At 41.3% G+C, this 14,110-nt stretch overlaps 1 protein-coding gene across 1 annotated transcript in view; it reads left to right on the forward strand.

Annotated features, from left to right (window-relative positions):
* FAM184B (family with sequence similarity 184 member B) overlaps positions 1 to 14,110 on the forward strand; it is an 89,666-nt gene that overhangs the window by 70,126 nt on the left and 5,430 nt on the right. The window contains exons 8-13 of the mRNA XM_077815815.1: positions 3,504 to 3,610; positions 4,274 to 4,406; positions 5,424 to 5,636; positions 7,266 to 7,419; positions 9,710 to 9,822; positions 11,103 to 11,284. Of these exons, the coding sequence (XP_077671941.1) occupies positions 3,504 to 3,610; positions 4,274 to 4,406; positions 5,424 to 5,636; positions 7,266 to 7,419; positions 9,710 to 9,822; positions 11,103 to 11,284 (902 nt within the window). The remainder of the gene's footprint in view (positions 1 to 3,503; positions 3,611 to 4,273; positions 4,407 to 5,423; positions 5,637 to 7,265; positions 7,420 to 9,709; positions 9,823 to 11,102; positions 11,285 to 14,110) is intronic.

Below are 14,110 nucleotides of genomic sequence, written 5' to 3' on the forward strand. Positions count from 1 at the left end.
GTGTAGACATCCCCGTGTTATTTTGAAGGCCAACTTTATCAGCAACAGCAGTATCTAAAACCTTCAGTAAGTGCTGTCTTTCCATTACATGTGGTAAAACAGCCATGACCTCCATAGCTCACAAGTCACAATAAATGTGTTAGTTTCATCTTAGGCCTAAGTGGCTAGTTGGCCAAATCACAGACCTGAGCTGATTCACCATCTCTTTTTCAGTGAGACCTTGGGCTAAAATAGTAGCAATGTTGGAAGGTGGGTGCAGTTGGCAGGTGGATGAAGGAAGCTCACCCAGCATCTGCCTGCACTAAGTATATTTATAGCCAGTGTGACTAGTCCCTTAGAACATTACATAAAAATGTTTAAAACATAAAAAAATCACCCCATTTTAATTAATAATAATAGGGTGTGAGCCTGGATACAGTTACTCATGCAATAGTCCTTATTCATGCAAACATTTCCCTTAAACTCAATTGGACTATATGAATAGGTGAAGACTATTCACATGAATAAAGGTTTGCAGGATTGGGCCTATACTCTCTGCAGAGCCCAGTATGCAGGGCCCTCCCACTCATTTTGTAACTCCTGGCAGGCATCCACACACACCGGCCCTCAGTCCTGAGCTGGAGTTCTGAAATGCAGCTTTTTGCCCCAAGTGACCTATTTTACTCAGACTTTATGACTTTGGAATCTCTTATGGCAAAAGGTGTTTTTTTGGACTACACTCTTTAGCTGCTCACATTATGCATGCTGTTTTTACTTCTGTTTACAAGTGAACAGACAGATGTATCCTTTGATGTGGTGCATTAAATTTACATTTGATCTTAATGAGTACATATTGTATTGGGATAAATGAACCTGAATGCTTATTCCTATCAGTCTTTTTTAGTGGGCTCAAATAGCTTGTATATAATTTTGCCAGTAGATGGCACTAAGTGTACCGCAGATTAAACAGTGTTTACTCCTTCCAGAGTGATTTTAACTGCACACGCACAACTTGTGCTTCTTGCCATATTGGCACAAGGACACTAGATGGAACTAGTTTCGTTTCTATATACATTAAGTAACAAGTCTCAGTATAACTAACATGGTGTGTGATTTTTTTTGTGATGTGTGAACCTGTCCGTTAGACACTAGACCAACCTTTCGAGTCTTCATTTATTCACTCTAATGTAAGGTTTTGCGTGCCGGTAATACATTTTAATGTTTTTAGAAGGTCTCTCTCTATAAGTCTATATTATATAACTAAACTATTGTTGTATGTAAAGTAAACAAGGTTTTAAAAATGTTTAAGAAGCTTCATTTAAAATTAAATTAAAATGCAGATCTTATCAATTTAGTGCAATGGTTCTTAACCCTGCGGGTGCGAGATGCCCTTTCTGGGGGTGCGAGACATGCGAGATTTTTTTAGAAGGTAAATCATCGAAAACACAAATTAAGCACAGGCACATAAGTAACAACTACTTTGTTTCATCAAACCTATGTATTTATTAACATTATACATTTTTTAACGATTACCGTAATATACAAAGTTTTCAAGTTTTCAAGTTTTTAAGCTAATTGTAGTGTAATTTTTAATAAGGGCTGCAGAGTGCTGGGCCCAGGCCAGGAGCAGAGCCCTGGGCTGGCTGCCGATACCCAAAGCTGGCAGGAGGGCTAAGCAGGGCTGGAGGCCCAGAACCAAGCTGGCAGGGGGCCGGGCGGCTGGAACCCCAGACCAGCAGCGAGATGAGCAGAGCTGACGGCTGGTATCACAGGCTGAGTGGGGCCGATGGTCAGGACCCCGGCTGGAAGGGGCCGGCGGCTGGAACCCCAGACTGTCCATGGGCTGAGTTGGGTGGCGGACAGAACCCCAGACCATCAGCGGCTCACCCGCTGCCAGTCTGGGGTTCAGTCCGCCAGCTCCTGCCAGCTGGGGTCCTGGCCACCAGCCCCGCTCAGCCTGCTGCCAGCCTGGGGTTCCATTCACTCAGCCCAGCAGTAGGCTGAGAGGGGCCAGCAGCTGAGACACCGGCTGGCAAGGGTCCGGCAGCTGGAACTCCAGACTGTCAGCGGGCTGAGCGGGGCCGGTGGACGGAACCCCGGCTGGAAGCAGCGTGCCAATAAAAATCGGCACGGGTGCCGCAGGTTGCCGACCCCTGCACTAGACTGAGTCTACCACCTAACTTTGCATAGGCCACCCCAATGGTTCATATAGATTGTAACTTTCTTTCACAACTGACCTCAGCTTGATTTGACCTGTCAAACTATGTGAAAAGCTCCAATTCGCAAATCTAGCCACTGATCCAATCCACACATATCCCAGTCTCCCACGGTGAATACTGAAAGATGTGGCAATGGTACAGACTTGGCCACACATCGGAGACTTGAATTTGTTTCCAACTTTCTCTGTGCATGTAATGAATGGTGAGTTGGGGAAGTCTGATATATATATAAAAATCATCAGGGTTGATTCAATTTCCCTGTTAGATAAGCTTTCTGTCCTTGGCAGCCCTGCTAGAGAGCTTTTTTTAGCAAGGCTTATGGCTGCTTGCAGCCTTCTGTCGTGTCTTAAGTACAAACATTGTAATGCATCCATGGACGCAAATGGCCATGTTTCCCAGCTAAACTTCTACACATGCAGCACCAGTGATCGCGATCCAAAACACGGACTTCTACTGCTTGAGCTACAGGAGTATCCCCACTATCTGTAGTACTGCTGGGACTTCAGGCCTTTGGGCAGCTACTCAAGGGGGAGGAAATATATGATCAGAGTGGATAATATATCCAGCAAGGACAGTGGGACAAATTCACACAAGCCACTGTATTATATAGTCTTCTCTCACCCTTGCCCTGTTAAACCAAGCTCATCCTTGAATGTCTGACACCCAAAGGAGAATCAGATGCAACAGGTGTGTGCCAAGCAGCCACACATTTATAGGCAGCTGGTGCCTGAATGTTGGAGTCGATCTCCTGTGAGCCTCATACAATCCAGGACAACAGTACCTGAGTGGAGGGACTACAGTGTTCTGGTTTGCACTTATGAGCACCAATGCTGTATCCATGAACTGAATGGAATGTCAGACTGAGTCCCTCTTGTGGCTGGCCTATACAGATATAAAATCATATCTAACTAGGGGAGAGACATGGCTCAGGTGCTAGAGACCTGTGTTGTTGGAACAGCTGCTTCTGAGTTTTGTCCCCAGTGTTGCAAATTCATGGCCATGGCAGATTCATTACCGCATTCTTCATGTGATCATCACATATAAAGGAACCAAGACTACCCTGCTTTTATTTTACTCAAAGCCATAAACAATACCAGCCCTGCCACCACCAACCCTGCCATTTATATGCAAAGTTCCTTCCCCGTTCTCCTTTGATTGTTTTGCAGAAGAAATAAATTTGAGAAAAAAAAATTACAAATAGCAAATTAAAGTAACTTTACAATAGAAATAAAGAGCTTGTGATTAATTAAGCTGCAGGTGTCTCTAACAGCAAGCTTCATACTTGCCTTTTTCTTTTAATCCCAGGAGCCGTTTCTGCAGCAGAAAGACAGGTCTAAACTACAGAGAGAAAGGGGCAAAGGCCAAGAGCCCTTGAGAGCACAGACAGGGATCAGAAATGAAGTCAAGCCACGGTACAGTGCAATCAGAGGGCTCCAGTCATAAAGTGACTTGGAATTTAGGTTTTACCTGGAGTATGTTAATGGAGACTGTAGAGGGGAGTATCCTGAGACCCTGGGAGTTACATCCCTTCCGCGGTTTGGGGAGGTTTTGTGCTGAACCCCGGAAGGATAAGGGCACACTGAGTACTTCGGGGATGGGCCATGTGTGTCTGGAAATGGGGAGAGGTAAAGAAAATCTGCTGGGAAAGTGCTCATCCCCTAGAGGAGAGCAGCAGGCATGCTCATCCCCGGCAGGACGGACTAAGTACCTAGGGAGAGGGAGCACATTGAGACCCTGGGAGAAAATGCATGGAAGCTGTAGTATGGAGTGAGGATGTGGTCTTGCATTGCTCATTAGCACCTCCCTCTGGCCACTGCAGACATGAATGAGTGCCACAAGAGCAAAGCAACTGTAGACTATAAGCAGCTAATAAAGCTTTTCCACTTGACAAGTAATTGTAATTAGCTGATGTAAACATAGAAAACCCAGACCACACTGAAGAAGAGTAAAATGAGCATGCAGTAGTTTGGAGAATGGTCAAATTATTGCCTATCTGGAAATGTGTTTATCACATTAAGTAAATTACAGGGCCTGCGAGGCTCTACCTTTAACAACATGGGCTCTGTTTCTTTAAGGCTGGAAAATGCACGTGTTCCCAGAAGGGAAGACAGGCAGCCTTCTCTTTCTTCTTTACAGAAAGAGAAGGCAAAAGAAGCAAAGGTTTTGCAGAAGGAATGGCAGAACCAAAAGACGGATTTACAAGCTCAGGTACAGTGACAAAACTCTTAGTGACATTACATGGTAAATGTGCTCCTTGGCTCATGAGACATCTGCAGCAGTGAATTTTGTCATGGTAGCCTTTAGGAAAAATCTGTTGCTAGTTATTTAGAAAATGTAGCAATAAAAAAAAAAAAACAGGAATGAGCATACACTAAATGGCCCCATTGCCCCCAAAAGAGAAAGCTGTAATTCTAGTTACTCATACAGTAAATATTATTTCTTCTGTATTTATTTGTTATGGTGAGAGAGAGAAAGCACACAACATAAGTCTAGGATGTGATGCACGGAACTCCCATTACCGCTAATGGGAGTTTTGCACTAAATTCTTCATCTACCATTTTGTCATTGGACCCTTCAGTGTCACAACTCAAATGCCACTCAATTAACTGTGCTCTTGAGCCTGCTCTTTGAACTGTGCCCTTCATTACTATGCAGCCTGGACAATGGACTACCCACACGAGCAGGAGATGATTTGGGAAGATAAGAGATCAAAGCTCTGATGCTTTATTTATTTTTTTAGTAAATTACTTGATGCAGTCTAACCAGACAGTTGGTGGAAAAAGGATGGTAGTGTTTCATTACATTCTTTCTGGGAGGGTATTAGCATCCCTGCAAAGCCCTCAGACCTGCTCCACTTTCCACCAGTCTAACACCTCCATCCTCAAGGTGTTCTATGGCATCCACCATTCTTCAAGCTGGCCATGATTTTCAGCGCTAGATAGGCCCGTAGGGTCATCGTTGAGAGAAATAAGGGCTCTCTCCCACCAGGAAATGAATGTCCTGTTGTTTTCTTAGAGCATCACACGTTCATAAAATATAGTAAAACTGAACACACTTTCTTCAGATGAGTCTGTTTTGATGCTGCGCAGCAGCCGAGTGCAGTGGTTTGTACCGTACGTAGCACAGTGTGGTCCTGACTAGGGCTTGTAGGTGCTATAGTAATACAAATAATAATTGATGAGGCTAACAGCTAACCACAGCCTAGTAATTGTACCATTGTTGAAGGTTGCTCAGCTGAAGCAAACATTAGACCAACAAGCAAATAACTTCAAAGAATCTCTGAAGGAGCAGACGCTACAGTTCAGCAAAGAGAGGGAGAAGCTTTTGCAGGATCTTCAAGACACCATTCAACAAAGCCAGAATGTTAAAGCACAGTTGGAGGCATCACATGAGAGAGCTCTACAAATACTAGAGAAAAGCAAAAATCAGGAACTCAAGGTAGTTTTGTACTGACATTGGTGCTGTTTATTTTTATTTGCTTACTTGGGTCAGACTTAAATCATTTTAGGGTAACTATAAGCTGAGAGATGATTCTCTAAATTCAGGTATTTCCAGTTATCCTAAAGATAGGTCAATATTATTTCAAATAACAGGCTACCCTGCTGTTCTGATTGCTCATGGCTCTGCTGTTATGCTTTATTTCTTTATGTCAGTGCTTGAATATAGATCACACTGTGCATGATATGTTTTTATAGGAATTATCTGAGCCTGGCCTCAAAAATAAGAGGAAATTCCTAAGAAATATATATTTTAAGCATATTGTTAATAGGACTCTGACTTTCTCAGGTTCATCCATAACTCATTTCTACATAGAATACTTATTTACAATATAATAAACTGATTATTATAATAATGTGTACAGATTAAAGAAAGTGTAAAAAAATCAATTATACAAGTGTAAAAACCACTGCTTTTAAAAGCTTATGTAGATTTACCTCATTGACAAAATAATAATCAAAGTTCATACTGTGTATTGTCCTAAAGGGAGGTTTCCATTCAAGAAAAAGGTAAATTTTAAAATATCCATGTGATTGTGACATTGACTTCATATCCAGATTGCACACCTGCTGTAAATTACTTTTTCTAGCTATAGAGTAAAACAAACACTTTGGGAATGGAGGTTGTTTGTAACTCTGAAATGTTCATAACTCTGAACAAAACGTTATGGTAGTTCTTTCAAAAGTTTACAGCTGAACATGAGCTTAATATAGCTTTGAAACTCACTGTGTTGAAGAAAAATGCTGCTTTTAACCATCTGAATTTAAATGAAACAAGCACAGAAAGTTTCCTAATTTTGTCAAATCTTTTTTTTAAACTTTCCCTTTATATTTTTAGTAGTTTTATGTTTAACACAGTACTGTACTTATTTTCTTTTCTTTTTTTTTTTTTTTGACTCTTCTTCTGCCTAATTGCATTTTTTCAGTTCTAAATGAGGTGTGTGGTTGACCAGTCAGTTCCTAACTCTGGTGTTTGTAACTCTGAGGTTCTACTATACATGGTATAACCATCCCAGGAGGAATTTAACTTAGACCATTTGTTTACAAATTCTGCCTTGGACACTTGGAAAACCACAATGAAGTCAGATCTAATTTAGGGGAGCATTTGGCCCTCAGAATGTCCCAATCACATAGTGCCATATCCTGCAGGCTAGACTCAGTCAAAATTTCACTGACAAGGGCAGGTTTTTTTGGACCAAGTAGGACCGCAGGTTTTGGCCAATATATACTAATAACCAATAATGCTGAGGCCTTACTGGAAGCTGAAGAAAAATTACCTTTCTAATGACTAATAGTACAATCTTCAACATTTGTGTTTCACAGTTGATACAAACATTGAAAACCTCTCAAATTCTACTATAAGAAGTCTGGAAAACGTCTTCTGTTCCTTTGTTGCTTGGTTTTATTTTGTCTTGAGTCTTCTGCTAATCTTGTATTGATGAAATAGCAACATTTGGTGATGCTGCAAATTAAATATGCTGTGTGTATGAAGGGTCTGATTCACCCTTGCATTAAACCTGTAGTAGCAAAGGAGTGAATTAGGCCCTACATATATTTATCTTACTTGCAGGAGGCAGAAGAACGTTTGAAGAAAAAATATGATGACAGCATCAAATTCCAACATCACTCTCACAGATTGGAAGTACAGTCTTTGGAAGAGAAGGCAAAGAAAGAATTACACGGTGAACTTGAACAGAAACAAAAACAACAAGCTGCATGGATAGGTATAACAAGCCACATGTCACACACAGCTTCCTACTTTATTATGATTTGAGAAATGCTCTGGTCATTCCATGGATCCCATGCCCTACAAACCCAGCTCTGTCAGTTCCTGCTGTATTTCCCAAAGTTTTAGCCATACATGCTTACTGTTAACTTAGCTCCTAGTTGTCAGTGGCCTGTTTAAAAAAGCTGCCTTTGCAGTCACAGTAAATCAGTACGTGATAGCTGGAAATTTGTGGGATTTCCTTTGTTTCTTTTACATCAGGATTGATCAGCTGTGGGCCAAGTGTGTCCCACTGAGTTCTGTGATGCTGCCAACGGCAGCCTTCATCTTACTACTGTGATCCGCAAATATCTCAGCCGAACATGCTCAGGTCTAGATGCAGCACTGCTTGCTGTGACCTGTGGTCTCTTTGCACAACACCTTAAAGCTAAAAGGCTTCAATTTGCTCCACTTTCTGCAAATTAGGCACATCCCCCAGGTTCATGGCAAATTGCCAGCATAGCCCTTGCTTAAATAAAGTCATCAGTCTTGATTGTTTCTAGCCAGTGTGATTTACCTGGTACTGGGTCATAAGTGAAGTGTTTGGGGGTTTTTTACACCTGGCTCAAAAGTGGGGAAAAAGTGAGGCTGAATGATGCAAATGTTATCATTTTTACTTTTAAAAAGCAATACTCGTGGGGTGCACACTATTTTAATTACAATTAAGTTGTTTGTCATATGAAATCATAAGAAAAATCAATATATTTTATTGTATAATAAAATGGTTTAGACCCGCTTAACTATACCTAACTAGTAGCCTAATGCCATTAAAAAATGGACACTCCACTACATTGGATATACGGGTGGAAATTCATCCTTGTGCCAAGTGCTACTGCAGGCCTGCACATCTCTAAGTCCCTATAGGTGGGACAAAGTGGTGCAGAGGTCTTCTGCTGGCCCTCTGTAAAGTGGTGAATCTCACCCAGAGGTGAAAGGAGAGTAGCAGAAAAAGTCAAGCCTGTAGAGTACTCACATGCTAGGAGTTAAGCACAGGCTTTGTTGAACAAGGGCCAAAAAGAGGAACCAAGCCCATGTGAAGTTAAAAAATACTTATTCATTTGCAGAAATATGAAAAAATGTGATGTTAGAAAATCAGCTGTTCACTAATGTTGGTAGCTGGCTGTACAGAAAAGAGAAGCTGGGAAGTCAGAAGTGTGTGTAAGAACCTTATGTGAGACTCTAATTTAGTCACTAAGGAGGTGTTAAATTCAAAGAAAAAGGATTCATCTTTACCATTCCCTAGGAAGTGATCCAGACTATTCAAGCTCACTATTAAAGGGGCATTCTTGTTGAAAAAAAGAATAATATGAATATTCTTAAAGATATCATCCCCTGCAACCACAGCTGGAAAAATAAGATCAAATGTAAGTTTAAGCTTCAGGCAATTTGAGGTTAAAAGATTAATATTTCATTTACTTTCCAGGTTATATTGCCAGGGTACCCTAAAAACTGATCATGAAACTAATATATTCTGTATAAACATATTTTAGAGAACCGTTCATAGATTTACATGCTGGTTGACTTTGTTTTAGAGTAATGTACACAGAAATCTCTCTTAATGTACCTTTCCAATATAAAGAAAAACAAAGAATAGGCAAAATTCTACCCACTGATGCAACACCATTGATTTTTAAGGATTTTGAGTGATTTGAGTTGGCTGTGGTGCAGGCCAGAATTTCTGTAGTGCTCAGCGATATAACATGTCCCCTCCTGCTCTGATCAGCTCCCCTCCCTCCCCCCAACCTGGTCCCAGTATGCCTCCTATGCCAGGGACTATGGTTGGTATAGAGCCATTTACATCAGCCCTATACTGCTCCTTCTACATGTGGGACTCCTTTACAATCCTCTATGCACCACCAGTATTACATAAAAGAGGACCGGATAGGTGCATTCATAGATTTAAAGGCCAGAAGAGACCACCGTGATCATCAGTCTGACCTGCTGCATAACATAGATTATAGAACGTCACCTACTGATTCTGGCATTAAGGTCTTGTTGGGGAAGCACAATAACCTGTGGTTATTATTTAACAGATGATTTATGCCATCAGGCCCAACAGGCTCCTCTTGTACAGAGCATGTGGGGTAACTTCCTGCTCTTTCCAATCTTATTCAGTGGACGGAATGGTGGCACAATTGCGTGTCAAGGCAAAACTTAATGCTTTAACTTCTACTGCAAAAGTAGATGTGCCCTATGTCTGGCCTCTTACCTCCTTCACTCCTTGATAAGTCTTTTGTTATTGTTGCTAGAAACTCTGAGGATGGAGCTGTCGGAGCAATACGCATCCTGCACCGGTCACAAAAAACAAATGGAAGAACTCCAGACGGAGCTGAAGAATGTGAGAGCACTGAAGAACCAACAGGCAAGCTTCCAATTTTTACTTCACTGACATACAGTGTTACTGATCAGATAGCGAAAACTCTGTTTTAGGTTTTTAACTGACACTATTCCTGTTTAGAAACAGACGGGGTCGCCTTCCTTTGAGTCACAGTCAAAAGGCATTAGCACTGTTTATCAACAGTTTGGTGGGCAGATTTGTATTTCATGCAGCATTTTGACAATGTGATCTACAACAGAAATAAACATTCAACCAAATTATCACTAATTTCAACATTGATTGTGTATGTCGGTGGCAGTGGGGATCTTACTGCACTCACATTTGATATTGTAAATCCACAAGCCCTTATCAGGGATTAATTGAATACCAACGCTACCAGTCCATGAAAAGTGCAGCATTTGGACTAGGAGTCTGTGTAGCTTTCTTCTCATATTCAATGGGAAACTTATAAACTGAGTCTGTCCCCATTCCAGTGTTTGGTATTGTTTAGCGTTTCATGTGTTTAAAAGTACTTGCTCCTTTTTCTTCCTTATATACAATGTGCCCCAAATTTTCAAACATTTTGTGCCTAACAATAGGTACCTAAAATAAGTGGCCTGATTTTTAGAGGTGCAGCGCATGCAAGAGTACCATTGATTTTAATGACTTGCAGGTGCTCAGCACCTCTAAAATTTAGGACAGTTACTGATGTTTATTGTTAGGTGTCTAACTACAGATTTAGGAACATAACTTTAAGCATCTAGGTTTGAAAACTTTGACTTGTGTGTGCATGTGTGAGAGTTTAGTGGGGGATGTGTGTGTCTGTACTACATAAGATGAATACATATATATTTTAGTACCCAATCCCTTGATTATATTATAGCCAGTTAATTTCTCATTATATTCAGTTACTTTATAGACTCATTCATGTCATGCAGCTTCCTGGCACCTTTAAAAAGATCCTGACCACAGAAGTTTGTTCATTGAAAGTATTCCTAAAATCTGTTTGAATATTTTCTGTTGTTTTGACTCATATCCTTAAACTTTTATTGATGATGGTGGTGTTGGTGGTGGTGTTTTATTTCTGGCAGTTTGCTAGGAACAGAGAAAACAGTCCTGAATGACCGGATTTGAAAGTGACATGATAACATCTGAACTATATAAACCATGCTGTACATCATAAACTTTGTGTTTCACTTGTTTTATTCAAGTAATAAAATTGTAATTATTATTACAACTGAATCTCTCAATCATGATCACCAATTGCAATCCTGTGAGAAATTTAACCAGCAGATAAAAATAGCTAATTCTGGCCTTTTTCTTAGGAAGGACGTAACCAAAACCAGATTAAATTTCTAAATGAGGAACTGGAGAAACGTCAGAATGAGATTGCTGGGCTCAAGAAAGAGAATTCGCTTCTAAAGGACACAATGGAGCTGCTCAGTCCAGAGATGGACTTACAGAAGCAAGAATCTACACAGCTTTGGGACAAGGAGAAGAAACACAGGTCTGCCTTATATTACTGCCCTTCACAGCTTCCTCATACAGGGTCAGCATATTGCTAACATCAGTATTCTTCCAAATGCTGTGAGAGATCTGAATTTATCCTTCCTAAAGAGAATTATATTTTAGGCTTGGAGCTTTTCAAAAGTGGTCTTCACTTTTTGCAGTTCCTAACGGTGCAGCCAGCATTCCCCTTCCCTGCTGCATTGAAAATATTGATGTTTACTGCTTCATCCATCTAAATACATGACACAGAAATGTGTTCTTTGTAGCCACCAGGGAACGCTACTTACTTTCATATTATAATGAAAGGAACTAAAGGTTGACCAGTCCAAAACTTCCCCCATGCCCTACACACTAAATTCGTTGTAAATGTCTGACTGAGAACTAGTCTCAGCCTTCCAAAATAAGGGCTTCCCACAGGGTTAAAAAAAAATCTCTGCTCCTCAGCTAGTAACCAGCCAAGTGTTAAGACATCCCAGGGACCGTTTTTGAATGATACTTGAAGTGATCCCTGCATATATGGGGCTCGGTTATGGCTGAGAGATCCATGACTGCACTGGGGAGGGGAAGTGGCAGTAGCTATTGGCATTGTGCCTGCAGAGGCCAGGAGCAGACAATTTGCCTCCTGGGCAGAGGGAGGAGCACACTCACTAGTGAAGATGGCAACACTGCATGACTGGAAAAGGTGTAGTGTGTATTCCCTAAACATAAGCCATAAGGCAGTGTGCAGGGGCAATAGGGCACAGGATCATGGCCCGGAGATGTCCCACTGGGGCACTGGATACTGCTGCAGTGCTTGCAGCCTCACCCCCTTTGCATGCAAGGGGTGTAGGCTATCTCCTGCTCTAGAGCATAAGGGCTTCTCTGTGTTAGTGCAGCGATCATTTGGCTCGTAGTTTGTAAAGTGTTTTGAATGCTTTGGGATCTTTGGAGGAAGGGAACTCCCTGAGCATCACTCAGCGTTGCTAGTGTTGTATTGAAAATGAGGAGAGATTGAGGGATCTAGAGTCACATTTTCAAAAAGCTTTTCCACTGGTATAGAATGCTTGTCCATAATTACTCAATTTGTACGACACATGGACGCCAGCCACTGGACAGGCCCTTTACAAATCTGGCTAGGACAATCTAGAAAGAGAACTCAGGGAACATATTGAGAAACTCATTACCTTCAGGAGTGCCTGAGTAACTCTGTTGGCCTTTGTCAGTCAGTAACTAATTAATGAATGGGAATGAATCCTCTTCTTGCACCATTTTGGAAGTTACTTGAAGGTGACTTTAAACTAAGTCAAGTATTAAAAAGAACTGGAGACTTTGCAACAAGATCAACAGAAAGAAATGCAAACCACAGTGTCTAATTTCAACAGCGCTTCCACTTACTTTGGAGGTATTTAGAACCTGTGTTCATGAAGGAAATAATTATTCACAATCTGATAAGATGATAGGGAAAAGGAACAATGACCTGAGGCTAAAAAAGGAGAAATGCAGGATAGACACTAGGGGAAAAGTTTGAGGTGTAAACATTCTCAACAGTGAGAGCACCTGGGTATTAGGATAAGGGAAGTAGATCAAATTACCTCATTACAGTAGCAGAATGCAAGGAGTAAGAGTGGATGGCCCAAATTGTCATTGCTGGTCATAATACTTTAATTTCAACCCCTTGCTAACTCATAGAATGGAGCGGACAAGCAATTGGTAGCATGGCATGAGGTGCAATGCATGTACCAGCCATTACAGGTACCCTGGATTTTCTTTTTGCAGATCACACATTGGAGGAACTGGGATCTGAAGCCCTGTTTGGGAAGGACAGTAATAGTATTTTAAAATTTAAGGTGCCATATGTGCATGTAAATTTGATACTGTTCCTTTCAGGGCACTGACTCTCCCTTCTTTTTTTCTGCAAGTTGTTTTTCAGTTGGAAGGTCCGACTGATGACTATTGTAGCCTGCAGTCATGTCTCACATAAGTTGGGGGTGGAAGCACAGAACAGGCTCACCACAAAGAGGAGCGAGATTTGTATACACCAGCTTATTATAACTGCTGTTACTGAGAGTTTTAATTGCTAAGCAGCAGAGCAAATTCTACATATGTTATGTTAAGGTGTCATGTGCCACACTTGTAAAAAATGGCCTGATTTTTTTAGCTCACAGTTGTCACCAAGTGAGGTGCTGTGTGTGAGAGGGTCAGATAAACATGTGAAAGTCTGGCGTACTCAATGGGATCATTTACATCGTTAGTGACATTTATAGTATTAGTCCCATAATCTTTATTTCAAACCAAGTGTAAAGTATTTCTCATGCGGTACCATGGTCAAATTAAATGCAGTATCAAAGAGCTTCAGCTTAAATTCCCAGATCCCTCAAACAACTAAACATAAATATTGTTAACAGGGAATTCACATAATATATTATGTCACTTTCAACCTCAAGATTGACTGTTGTCCTTGGTGTTCCTCTGGTGCTTCAAGCCAGTTACAGCCAGAATGCCAAAAGCATCATGTGGGCCAGGACCCCCTTTGAACACAAATGCAACTTGGCTGAGGCTCAGACCCTGTAGCCCAAAGGATCGTTTGCCTCTTCTTAGAGCAGCTGGCCATCCCCATTCCCTGGAGAGTAATGCAGTGGGGTCCAGCTTTAAATTCCAGAGAAAACTCCTGTAGTCTTATCTATAGTTATGGGTTCCTTTAACTAATTACCCAACCCAAGGAGAGGGTTTACACCTACTTTAATCTGTGAGAGTTCAGCCCCAAGATCGACTACAGAGAGAGGTTTTCAGTAGAAGGGGGACCCCATGGTGCACCACAGAGACGATACAGTGCTTTTTCTGTAAT

This window comes from Eretmochelys imbricata, chromosome 4, assembly GCF_965152235.1.
Source record: "Eretmochelys imbricata isolate rEreImb1 chromosome 4, rEreImb1.hap1, whole genome shotgun sequence".
Taxonomy (NCBI): domain Eukaryota; kingdom Metazoa; phylum Chordata; order Testudines; family Cheloniidae; genus Eretmochelys; species Eretmochelys imbricata.